This window comes from Periplaneta americana, chromosome 4 (genome assembly GCF_040183065.1).
Source record: "Periplaneta americana isolate PAMFEO1 chromosome 4, P.americana_PAMFEO1_priV1, whole genome shotgun sequence".
Taxonomy (NCBI): Eukaryota; Metazoa; Arthropoda; class Insecta; order Blattodea; family Blattidae; genus Periplaneta; species Periplaneta americana.
Window position 1 is genome coordinate 67,004,179 of NC_091120.1, and position 12,744 is coordinate 67,016,922.

The 12,744-nt window shown below is 35.2% G+C and overlaps 1 protein-coding gene across 4 annotated transcripts in view; it reads right to left on the reverse strand.

Moving 5' to 3' along the window:
• Window positions 1-755: 755 nt before the first annotated feature.
• The window catches only part of spri (Src homology 2 domain-containing protein sprint), a 728,544-nt gene continuing 716,555 nt past the window's right edge, over window positions 756-12,744 (reverse strand). For all 4 annotated transcript variants that reach the window (XM_069823425.1, XM_069823426.1, XM_069823424.1 and 1 more), the window contains 2 exons: window positions 10,072-10,270; window positions 756-4,783 (listed from right to left, as the gene is read on the reverse strand). In XM_069823425.1, coding sequence (XP_069679526.1) covers window positions 4,650-4,783; window positions 10,072-10,270 — 333 coding nt within the window. In that variant the 3' untranslated portion in view covers window positions 756-4,649. The remainder of the gene's footprint in view (window positions 4,784-10,071; window positions 10,271-12,744) is intronic.

Here is a 12,744-nt window from a genome sequence, read left to right on the forward strand (position 1 = left end):
ATTACGACATTTACTATTGTTAATGTAGGACTTCAGTTGTTTTTCACTCATGGTTTAGTTTCTTTTTGACCATGAGTGTTTGCAACAGATGGAACAGCAGATGATTTTCCATTTTGAACTGTGAAAAGAGCCAGCTCCGTGAGAACAACAACCATCACCGAAGCCAACAAGGGAACCAGCACCATACCCATCACGGCACCCAGCTTGCTAGCCAGCTAGGAAACACGCAAGAAAACAAGCACCGTCTGAACCGGGCTTAAGTGTGGCTTCTCTAGTTATTACTTTTATCATTAGATGGCGAAGATAACAGTCAGTGTCGCCAATAGTGCATACATACACCCGCATTATAGAATTCTAAATTTCATTCCCCTTTACTGATTGTAGAAAACACTAGATTTAGCAGGAAATCACTGATGTTGTCAATTGTGAGAATAATTTGTAGTACTTAATCTACATCATCACTTTCCCCAACACATTTTTACCAGTCCAAATAATAATAGCATCTATTGAGAACTAGTGGAACTATTTCCAAGTCTGTCCATTTGTTATATCTTTGGTTCTGACTTAACCCGTAGGGGCTGTAGGTAAATAGTTCGCTTACATGATCAGAAAATTCTCGGTCAGATATCTTTTAACGCCAGTGTACCCAATGTACACGCGTTTGTATACACTCTTTAACTAAAATAGAACAGCAGCAGTCAGGATGAATGGTAACAGGTTTTGGGAAATTAGCAGTAAGAAAACTGTAACAGGAATGTGATCTAGAAAAACACTTTCTGTTTAATTACAAAAGACAAGTAACATACATGACGAATTATATTATATCATGTGATGTGAACAAAAAATAAGAGAAAAACAAAACATGATTTTATACATGAATTTAAAAAAAATACAAATATATCTTAGTTACAGTCTAATACTCAGAAGTAAAAGAGTAATTAACCATTATGAGCAGTATTGTAGATAGAATAGCCATTAATTAAGGTTCAGGTCAATCAATCGCTTCATGACTAGCATATTAGTAGAAAAGTGAGTGGAGCAAGACACGGATTATCTGTTGAGAAGTCTTGGTTGGAACATGGTACTAACATTTTTAAGGCCCCTTAAATATGAATGTAATCTAGTTAAAAAGTTAAGCGAAATGAAACAAAATGTGTGCATAGTAAATCTCTCTATCTAAGCCAGAAACAAATTAAGCAATGCCCCAAAATTCCCAAGGATTGTTTGTAATTGAGAACAATAGACAGTGAAGCATGACAAAGCATACAACTTTAAATTCATTCTCAGCATCCTAAATGAGAGTTTTGTTTAAAGCAATAAGATATTTTTCATAGAGAAAAATCAATAAAATTGTGTCGATCAATAAAAATATTTTCTGTAATGTTATACAATGTGAGATGGAAATCATACTATTACAAAAAATAGATTCTTATAGAAGTTTTTAGCTTCCAATTTTCGACAAATCTATTATTAAAATGATATCTAGGTATTTTATTTAATGGTAAAATATTTTTGTTATCTTTTGTGTCGTTCTTTAATGTTACAAAGCCCAAATCACATATATAACAGATTGCTCATCCCAATGTTAAAATCAGTAGCACTTTAAAGAGAACAACCGCCAGGATCACATCTGTCTGCTGTAAACGAACACAACATGGCAGTACAGTCGCTAATGCAATTCAAATGGGAGTTATGACGTGACTCCTTATGTAACAACTAGATGGCAGCATAGTAAACCTGACAAAAGTTGTTACTGTTAGAGTCTATAAGGCCGAGCAATCTGGGTATATATGATCTAGGGCAGTAGTGTCAGAGTTGTAAGCTCCAAAACTGGTTGTGGAGGTAGAGAGTTCAGTCGGAGTGTGAACTCGCTTATGTCTGTGGAAACACCGGAGCACACAATGAGTCATAGTGGAGCGCTCCGCTCCGTTTAGTCTCTGTCTGACAACGCTGATCTAGGGTATAAGTCATCATGACAACTATTTTTTAATTTTTTTTACTTGGTTATTTAATGATGCTGCATCAACTACTTGGTTATTTAGCATGGTTGGATTTGGTGATAGTGAAATGGTATTTGATAAGATGAGGCTGAGGATCCGCCATAGATTACCTGATATTCGCCTTATGGTTGGAGAAAACCTCGGAAAAATCCAACCAGGCAATCAAACTTTCGCCCAAGCAAAACTCTGGATCGGCAGGGAAGTACCACGAGATGTCATATGTTACATGTCGTATGACATCCATAGTATGCAGTTGCATCACAATACCCATTTCCATGCTACTTAGTTCATGAAGGTCGCGACTTTTTAGCCGTCCAGACAACACGTTTGTAGTGGTAATTTAAATATTACATGCACCCAGTCAAAATATTGCAGCCACGAAGAAGATGAAATGCATAAACTAAGTTGCGTCAAAAGCATTATAGATGGTAGTGTGATGTATGGTTATCACATACAGAGCGTGAATTCAGTTATGAGTGAACTGCTGTGCCATGAATCCATAGTACAAGTATGTGGTCACATCACAAGTTGGCAGCAAGATATGGTTATCACACAGAGAGTGATGTAAATGCGTAATGCAGTTGTGAGTCGACTGCCATGCATAATGGAGTGACCTGATGGGTTTTTTGCCATGAGTATGTGTGCTGAATGCTATTCGAAATGCGAAACCGGATTTTCGCTAACTATCGTAGCTCCCCATGATGCTGGGTGAGCACCGGTCCCATACACTGGCCGAAATTTCATGAGAAAATTTCTTCCCCCATGAGGATTCGAACCAGCACGCATTCCATAACGCGAGTCCTAGGCGGGATGCCTTAGACCGTGACGCCACTATGAGTATTTATCCACGGCAAAGATAAAAGCAATACTTTATTCCAATATTCTGATTAAATTTTGATAGCAATATGTATGTTCGAGGAAGAAGAGTCTTGTAATTCTTAACAGAACAAAGCATAAGTAAATTTAGCTGAAAGAAATGGAATAGTGGCAGAAGAAGATAAATCAGAATTGAGTACATTTAAAACGGGTTAAGCAGTGCTTTCTTCTGGAGAAAAAGGTAGTGGAACTCTAAGTAGAATACATTATACTGCATGGGGAAATTATTACTGTCCAGTGCACGGGGATTTTGTCGTTTTTAACCTTCTTTTGGTCGAACTTTAAGACGTTCAGTGCCTAAGAGAAGTTCAAAGAAAAAATGTGAAATACATAATACACATTTATCGATTCCATGACAAAAATACAACATAAAGATGCTGGAACACCATTCCGATGTGTTCCGCCAGAAACAAAAGCACTGAAGCTAAGTCAATATTAAAAAGACACTTTGCTTTGTGAAAATAATTTTCTTCAATTCATTATGATGTATTTTTCTTGGTCCCATAATAATTTAATGTTACCGGTACTAAATTCAGAAGTCACGGCTTTTCGTGATAATAAATATACGAAGTTGTATGCCTTTGTCATTCTTTAAGTATGAAAGATGTAGAAAGCAGAACGAGACAAGAGGAGTTATGAAGACTTACAAGTTCGCAAGCTGTCAACAGGAAACTGATAAAAGACCTGCTCAGTTACCTTGACCCGGACTGAGGATCTGAACCGCATGACTGTTAGTTTCTGTGGGCAATACTTTATTTGTATCTCACAAACAATCCCACAAAACCTATTGCAAATTTATCTTTCAAATAATTAATGGCTGATAATGCAAAGTATATCTGGAGAGAGAATATTACTGAAAAGATACGAGCATAAAAATTACCTGTTAACGTAACCTAGAAATTGTAGCAAGATTGTAGTACACAGGCCTATGGGAGACTATGAGGAAAAGCTGATGAAAAGTAGTTTTCCAATCACAGTCTAAAACAACAAATCTTACAAAACTATATACACCTTCCGTGTGCCTCGCCTGGCATCCAATGTCATAATGAGCTTGCCGTCTTGAAAGCTGCTTAGTTTTTAACTTAATTTTTCACAACTCTCACATTGCATTGCTTCAAGAAACATAAAATGGCATCATAAAATATTTATGTACTGCTAATGTTACTGTTTCATTTTTAAGATTACTGGAATACAATTAATAAATTACTTCCCCCCCACAACATTTTGCAAGAGATTATGCCAGTACATTTTTCCAAGTAGTTTTTCAGCACTTGTATCATTTATGTGCATTTCATTTTGTCCCTGGATGCATTCACAATGTAACGCAGCCTCCTATTTTATATGAAAATTAAAATAGAGTGTAGGAGACGGAGCCATCTTTAATACCAACATAAAGCTGGTAGATCTAGGGACAAATCCAATTACACTAAATATTGATATATAAATAATGAAAATATGGGTGTAATACCTGATTCTCTTTTCTGATTAGGCCATAGGACCTAAATCTGGAAGATGATGGGTGTGATGTGTAGAGGGTGGCAAGCTGTGAGCTTTAGGGTCAACTATTTTGCCACACTTAGCGAAACAGGAGTAAGGATACTCCAATTAAGTAAGTTATTTCTCTTTTAAGAGACAATTATTACTCGTTCTAACTCTGCGTTATACCCACAAGAAGTGTAATGTTTTACTTGGCAAGATGGACTTCATTGGCTTTACTTTTGAGAGTTGCTTTATGCTTCATAAGCAAAAGAATGGATAGGCCGTCAGATCCTTCTAGTGAGGAGACGATGTTCTGGGCCAGGCTATCTTGGCATCTATCCTCTTGTATGCGAACATACAGTGTTTTCCTGCTTGCGCGACATTCCCCTTGATGTCTTGGGGACATTCTCCGTCAGCCAACAATGTTTCTGTAAAGATAACATAAATATGGTGTTATTTACATATGGATTTAGTTAAGTCACAACATAAAAATGTATAGTGAAACCTCTCCTTATGGACACTCATCATATACAGACAGATTTTTATGTCCCAACTGAAATAATATAGAAATAAGGATAAATTAAACTCTCGTTTGCAGACACTCTCAGACACGGACACAGAAACTGTTTTACAGACGTAAAGCTTGCTTTACTTCCTGATTGCGGACAGAACTTGGATTTCAAGACCTAATGTGTTACAATAATGGAAAATTTAGTTTTGAGAACTATCCAGAAATTCCTTAACATGAAAGAAGACAATAAGGGTCTCGTAGGCTACCACTAGCCCAGCCGTCTACCCCTTGTTAGCTGGAAGCAGGAGGATAAACAAAGTCATAAAATTTAACCTGTCTGATGGGTCCAAGGTTTCCGCGATCGTGAAATTGTATTCGACACAAGATGGGGTTAGTAGGATTATTCTCTTCACTTCAATCAGTTGTTCTGTTTCGAGAGACATGGCACCTGAACTTAAAGGTTAAGTTGAAAACTGTAAATTACAGTACGGCATAACTTTAGATCTAGAATAAAACTGCAGAGCACAGTACTGTATTTTCCTTTTCCGGTCTTATCTAGTGTAGTTCAAAGTTGCAGAGAATTTACTATAGTATACTGTATTTAGAATTAAACTACAGTAATATTTCGGAATATATATGGTAAGACTTTCCTGTGTTAAATTTCAACTTACCTCGTTTACATGTTTCGACCTATTTATGGGTCATCTTCAGAACTGGTAGTTGTTGGTCTTGGCGCCACAATGACCAACAACGACCAGTTCTGAAGATGATCCATAAATAGGTCGAAACACGTAAACGAGGTACGTTGAAATTTAAGACAGAAAAGTCTTATCATACATATTCCGAAGTGATACATTTCATTTAAAGCGTGAAGGAATACATAATGCATATTATAAATATTAGATTGGGGAGTCTCCCTCCCAATAAAGGACACCTCACAGGACAGATTGTTACGTCCCTTCGATGTCCGTAAATGAGAGGTTTCACTGTATTTACGTTTTTCATAACTGTTTCATTAACTTCCACGAGTTAACCTATAATTTATTAAACTTTGCTGTAATTGACACTGTCACTGTTCCAAAATAATTAAAAATGCTACTTTTAACACCCTGAACGCGAAATTAGATGAAAACATAAGCTAAGTAGAGAAAGCATGAGTAAGGGTTCCCCATATTTTGGCCAGCCATCACAATCCATGATACAGAGTGAGTCAGCCAGGGCTAGATCGGTGTCAGTGGAAGTCCAATAAAAACTAAGAAAGATATATTTTACTTTGTGACTACTTAAACGAGTTAAATCATTAGAATCTACTGTATTTTATATCATGCGTACTTTCATTTAGTTATAACATAAAACTTAGGATAATGTTTTGAAGTTAATTCACCAAATACCAAAACTATATTCAAACTACACAAAATAGCTATCAGGTCAATAGTACAAATCAATCAAAGAATTGGCTGTAGAGATTACTTTAAAATTCTGGGAATAGCACCTCTACTATGTACTATACATACGTTTTTGAAACTTTAGTACGGTATATATAAAAACTAATTTAGACAAATTTAAAAAAATGAAGATGTCCATTCTTATAATACAAGGAGGAAAAATGACATTCACAAAATTCCCTTTAATACTAAATTGTATAAGAATATTGGTCTTAAAATGTATAACTGCCTGCCTAGTTACCTGAAAGAAATATCTGTGCTCCAAAAATTTGAAAGGGTCTTATTCACTTTGCTATTACACAACTGCTTCTACAGCATTGATGAATTCTTGGAATTCTTCTGTTTCAGATCCTGACTTCAAGACATACTGCAAACAGACCTAATAGCCGAAATAGATCTGACCTGTAGTTTTCTAATTAAGTCCCAAGTTTTGTGTATTTGTATTTGTGTTGCATTTAATTATTGTTGTTATTTACTCTTATCTGTATTATGTAATTAATTTTTTAGTTTGTAAATATGACATCCCCGATATCATGTACGAGGGGGATCCAGGAAATAACGACCGTTCGCGCATACCCGCAGCACAGCTGACTCCCCTTCCTTGTTTGAAGGTCAACTGGCTTCCTTAACATGTGTTCTCATAATGATGTGAGTACTGGTTGCAACAAGTCGCCATTGTGCATTTTGTGTTACTTCAAAATGAACGACGTGATTGATAATCCCGCCGACTGTGAGGTGAGGAGTGTGATTAGATTTTTGAATGCCCGACATTTGAAACCTGCAGAAATTTACCGGCGATTGAAAGAAGTGTATGGTGATACTGTAATGAATGAAAGAAATGTGAGAAAATTGTGCGAAATGTTCAACAATGGGAGAACAAATGTCCACGATGAAACTCGACCAGGACGCCCATCACTCATCACAGAAGACCTGAAGACTAAAGTGAACGATAGAATCTTGCAAGACAGGCGCACATCACTCGACGAATTGCATATTGCCTTTCCTGACATTTCTCGTTCTTTGCTTGGTGAAATTGTGTCGCAACATCTTGGCTACCACAAAATCTGTGCACGATGGGTTCCACGGCAACTGAGTGACCAACACAAAACTCAGAGAATGGCCTCAGCATTGACATTCTTGATGCGATATCACACAGATGGAGACGCCTTTCTTGATCAAATTGTGACTGGTGATGAGACCTGGGTGTCTCACAACACCCCAGAGACCAAGCGCCAATCACGTCAGTGGCAACATCCCTCATCACCCAAGAAACCGAGAAAATTCAAACAGACTCTCTCAACACAAAAAGTCATGGCTACTGTCTTTTGAGATCACAAAGGTGTTCTTTTGCTGGATTTCATGCCAAAAGGCACTACGATCAATGCAAATCGTTATTGTGAGACTTTACGAAAACTACAGCGAGCCATCCAAAACAAGAGGCGAGGAATGCTTTCAAGAGGAGTTGTGCTTCTTCACACAACGCCCGCCCACACGCACACTGCTGCTTCAACTCGAGAATTGCTGGATCAATTCGGTTGGGAAATCTTTGATCATCAGCCCTATAGTCCAGACCTTGCTCCTAGTGATTTTCACCTTTTCACTAAGCTGAAAGACTTTCTGGGTGGTACGCGTTTTGGAAGTGATGAAGAGTTGAAGAAGACAGTGAACACCTGGCTTAATGAACTGGCGGCAGAGGAGTATAACACGGGAATTCTAAAGCTAGTGAACAGATACGACAAATGTTTAAATGTAGGTGGTGATTATGTAGAGAAGTAAAGGAAGCTTCAGTTATGTAACAGACTTTGTTTTTTCAAATAAATTTTTTTTTTCTTAATTATTACAACAAAACGGTCGTTATTTCCTGGATCCCCCTCGTATATGATCAGTGAATGCAATAAATTATTATGATTATTTTTCTCAAAAAGCCGTCAAAAAGATCACAAATGATATTACACTATTTTATTTAACTCATTGTCCTAATTCACTTCTCAAAACAGTTAATTAATTAATTACACTGAACAACAAGAATTTTGCTTCGACTTAAAACAATGATCCGCTTATGATTTGATGTGCGCTGAATCCGAAAATGCATCCCTTTTCTTCGTATCTCGTAAGGTTTTTAAGATAGACTATGATTTCACTTTTCGATAAACGCTCCCCAAGGAAACATTTAGCACGGGTTGGGAGTATAAATCAAAACAAAAGCTAAAGCATTTTATGAGTTTATGACTTATTTCCGGGTCCTTATGGTTGTTGGCATGTTCTTTTGTACTTCTAATAAATAAAAAGATATTTGTCCCTTCTATTAAGTAAATTTCATAACAGTTCAAAGTGAGGTCTATGCAATGAACAAACAAGGGTGTGGTTTTCAGTATTTAAAGGAAACGTTTACCAATTTGAGTGAAGGCAAATTAAAAGAGATCATTTTCATCGATCCATAAATTCCCAAAGTTATGGTTGATCCTTTGTTTGAGGAAAAACTTTCCGTTTCAGAAAGAATGACATGGCACGCTTTCAAAGACATTTGCTCAAATTTCCTTGGAAATTCTAGGGCAGAGAATTACATAGAACTTGTTGTGGAAACCATGTTAAGTGCATATGACAAAATGGAGTGTAATATTTCTCCCAAATACACTTTTTATATTCTCATTTGGTTTTATTTCCTCCTAACTTTGGAGTGGTAGGCGACGAGCATGGGGAAAGATTTCATAAAGAAATATCTGAAATGGAAAGGTGATATAAAGGAAGATCATCATCCAGCATGCTTGCAGACTACTGTTGGTTCCTTGTAAAATACAGTCCCAGGTCTATTATAAACAGAAGTCATCCAGAAAATTATTTTAAATATAAGTTCAAATTCCGAAATTTTTCTCATTATATGTATGAAATATTTTTATTTTTGTTGTGTTTTAAACTATGTAACATCATTTTTGTATCCAATACACATTTTTCAAGTATTATGAGGAATTTTGAATCCCTAGTGTGTTGTAATTTTATCAGTAGTAGTGAAAAATTAAAAACAAATAAGTTTTGTCATAAAAAGAATTCAATTAATTTTCCCCGGAAAATGGTACGTGATGGAGCAATTTGTATTTTATATTCACATTTAGGGCACACGTATTAGTAATATGCACCTGTTTTTATTTCGGAGCAAGACAAAAAGTAAAAATTTGTTGTTCAGTGTTATTAGTTTGTAAATATGACATGTCCCATATCATGTGTATGATCAGTGAATGCAATAAATGATTATGATTATTTTTCTCAAAAAGCCGTCGAAAAGACCACAAATTATAGTACACTGTTTTATTAACTCATTGTCCTAATTCATCTCTCAAAACAACCATATTTAATCTTCTTTCATCCTGTATGTATATAAAAAATTTAGACACAGACTTCAGAAATGAATTCTGCACAACTTCTGTTACAGTAAATTTTCCACAGATGAAAAACAAAGAAATTACGATTGCGGCCACTTTATATGCTATAATACAACATGTACAAAAATATATGAAGATCTGCAAACTAAATTCAAAGAGAAATAACTGAGTTACAAGCGAATGGAGTTTGTAGGTGAATATAGGGTCTTTCTGAGAGTATGAATCTATTTTAAACTCTCAGTTACAATTGGAATTTGAAACAAAACTCGCTAAATAGTCAGAGCTCCTCATTTATGATAACAGTGTTTACAATTTCAGAGGAGGTCGGAGAGAGAGATAATGAATATGGTACAGTACTGTTTGACTAGGACAGTTATACCAACCTTCCCCATCGACGAGTTTGAAGAGGCCATAGTCCTGCGGATTAGTGATGCGCACTTTGTGAGCAATGATCTTGCAGACATCACGTGTTGTCATGTTCGGCCGCACTGGAAGAGTCTTGGTGATGATCGAGCCATGCATTTCATCTGGGACAACTATCTTCAGAACTGATCGGAACTCTGACAGTGATGCCATTCTCAACTGCAATGAGATTAAAAAGGCATTACTGTAATGAGGGGAACACATAATTACCGTCTTCACATAAATTACCAATTATGTTTATATATATATATATATATATATATATATATATATATATAAGTGCTTCATAATGTTAACAGAATGACTATAGCACATCATCAGACATGCATGCTGGAGACTCCGATTCAAATGTCACCGAGTCCAAGGAGAATTTTTATTGCACAAAGGTGAAGTAAGGATAGCTTTTCTTGGATAACTCCTATTTCAATTGTCACCTAAAAATTCCTTCAGTATCACCACTATAGAAGAATAGACTAACGAAATATTTTTCTAACAATTCTTGTTAAGAATAATAGCTCTTTCAGGTTTCTCAATGTTTAATGGTTTTTAATAAATATTTAAATTATCTCATTATTATTATTATTATTATTATTATTATTATTATTATCACTATTTCTTACCAATGTTTATTATTGTCACACTAACATTACTTATCCAACTTTCAGTATTTACTTTCACGTTGTTTTAAGCTCTAGATATTAATGTACTAACTATGTAACCAATTGTATTCTATTAGAATTAGAGTCTGGCTGGGCGGAAGAGAAGGCCTACTGGCCTTAGCTCTGCCTCTGGCTGTTGTTCAGCACACAAATATTAATAATAAATAAATAAATAAATAAATTATTATTATTATTATTATTATTATTAACCTAATGAGGATTCACTGTAATATACTCGTATTTCGCAGTTCCATGTTGCGGCTGCATTCATTGCAAACAGAGAGAGAGAGAGAGAGAGAGAGAGAGGAGTGATTTAAACTTCTAATCAAATACGTAGAATATGATCATGAAGGTATGACAATACCGTTTTTATTGCAACACAAATAAGTGTAGTCATTAACCTGGTGTAGAAAACTTGCTGCAGTGAATTAAATCCTAAGTCACTCGATTTTAACTGAACTATTATTATTATTATTATTATTATTATTATTATTATTATTATGTCCACCACTTTGGAGTAGAGGTCAGTGTGTCTGACTGCGAAGTAGTGAGTCCGAGATCAAATCCTGATTGGGACAAGTTGCCTGGTTGAGGCTTTTCCAAGGTTTTCCCTCAACCCATAAAGAGCAAATGCTGGGTAACTTTCGACTCTGTACCCTGAGTTCATTTCGCCATTATTTGCACCTTCATCTTCATCCATCCTGCCTACTTCTATACTCATATCGATGGTGTTTAGGTAAAAGGATAAATTTAAAAACCATACGTCCTCTTTATCTACATATGAAGCTGTATATCTACTTCCGTTCATCAATTTGTACCAGCACATCGACTTGACAGCCTGTAAATGCAGTCTTCATATTGCTTCTGTTATACATATTTTAACCATATGGATTTGGTCTTATTGTCACCTTTTATACAGTTTTAATTTACGTATTTGATCGATAAATCATATTTTAACAATTTTATTTCTGTATATATAGATTTTATTAGTATTTTTATGTATTCATATGCATCGTTGTAATCGATCAAATTATTCAATTATACTTCACATTTAAAACCTATGTCATACTGTTTGTTTATATTATAACCTAAGTTGTTTGTAGTGTCTACGAGAGATCTGATGATGGTTCTTAGAACCAAAAACGTTCATCCAACCTGTAAATCATTGTATATTTGTGTTTATCACTATGTAATTTAATAAGTTTGACGGCTTTAATTAATAACTTTTTGATAATTAAACAAAAGGGCTTAATCCTCATTATTTTAAATGTGACTTTTTTGCTGTAATTAGTGTAAATATTTAAAATTTAACTACAAAATTTGAAGATGTTTCTTTACAATTATGTTTGCATTCTTTCATATAAGGTAATTAATAACAATGTGTTAACATTTAATTTTTGTTGTTCTTGAAAAATTTTTCTTTTGTGGAATAAGCCGTTTTACCTAGATATCATCGATTATGTCATCCTGCTAAAGAATCCGACCTAATGGGTACCAACCTCAGAACTGGATTCTTCATCATAACCGGAAAAGTAGGCAGAGGCGCAAATGGCTACATATCAATATACGCGGTACTAGATAAAAAAATATCATCATCATCATCCTTATTCTCGTGATTTTTCGCTATGGCTTCGCGAACCTCAATGCACCAAGGTGAATTTCAGTGAACTACCGTATATTATTGTGTCCGCTTGCTGACTACGACCACAAATTATGTTAAATTAAAATATAATTGTTTTCTTCTGTCCATGCAGGAAATAGCTGTTCTTTCAATCCTTTAACTGCTGTAAGATTAATTTTGGTTGAACCTATGGAAACAATCGAAATGTTTTATTTAAAAGAATAAACAGAAAATTGTATTAAAATATAAGCAGACATTGAAAAATTAAGTTAAATATTAATATTTTGGTGTAAAATGATTGCCTTTAGTGAGAGTTATCTATGTGCCGAAAATGAAAGACTTCCCTAAAATTA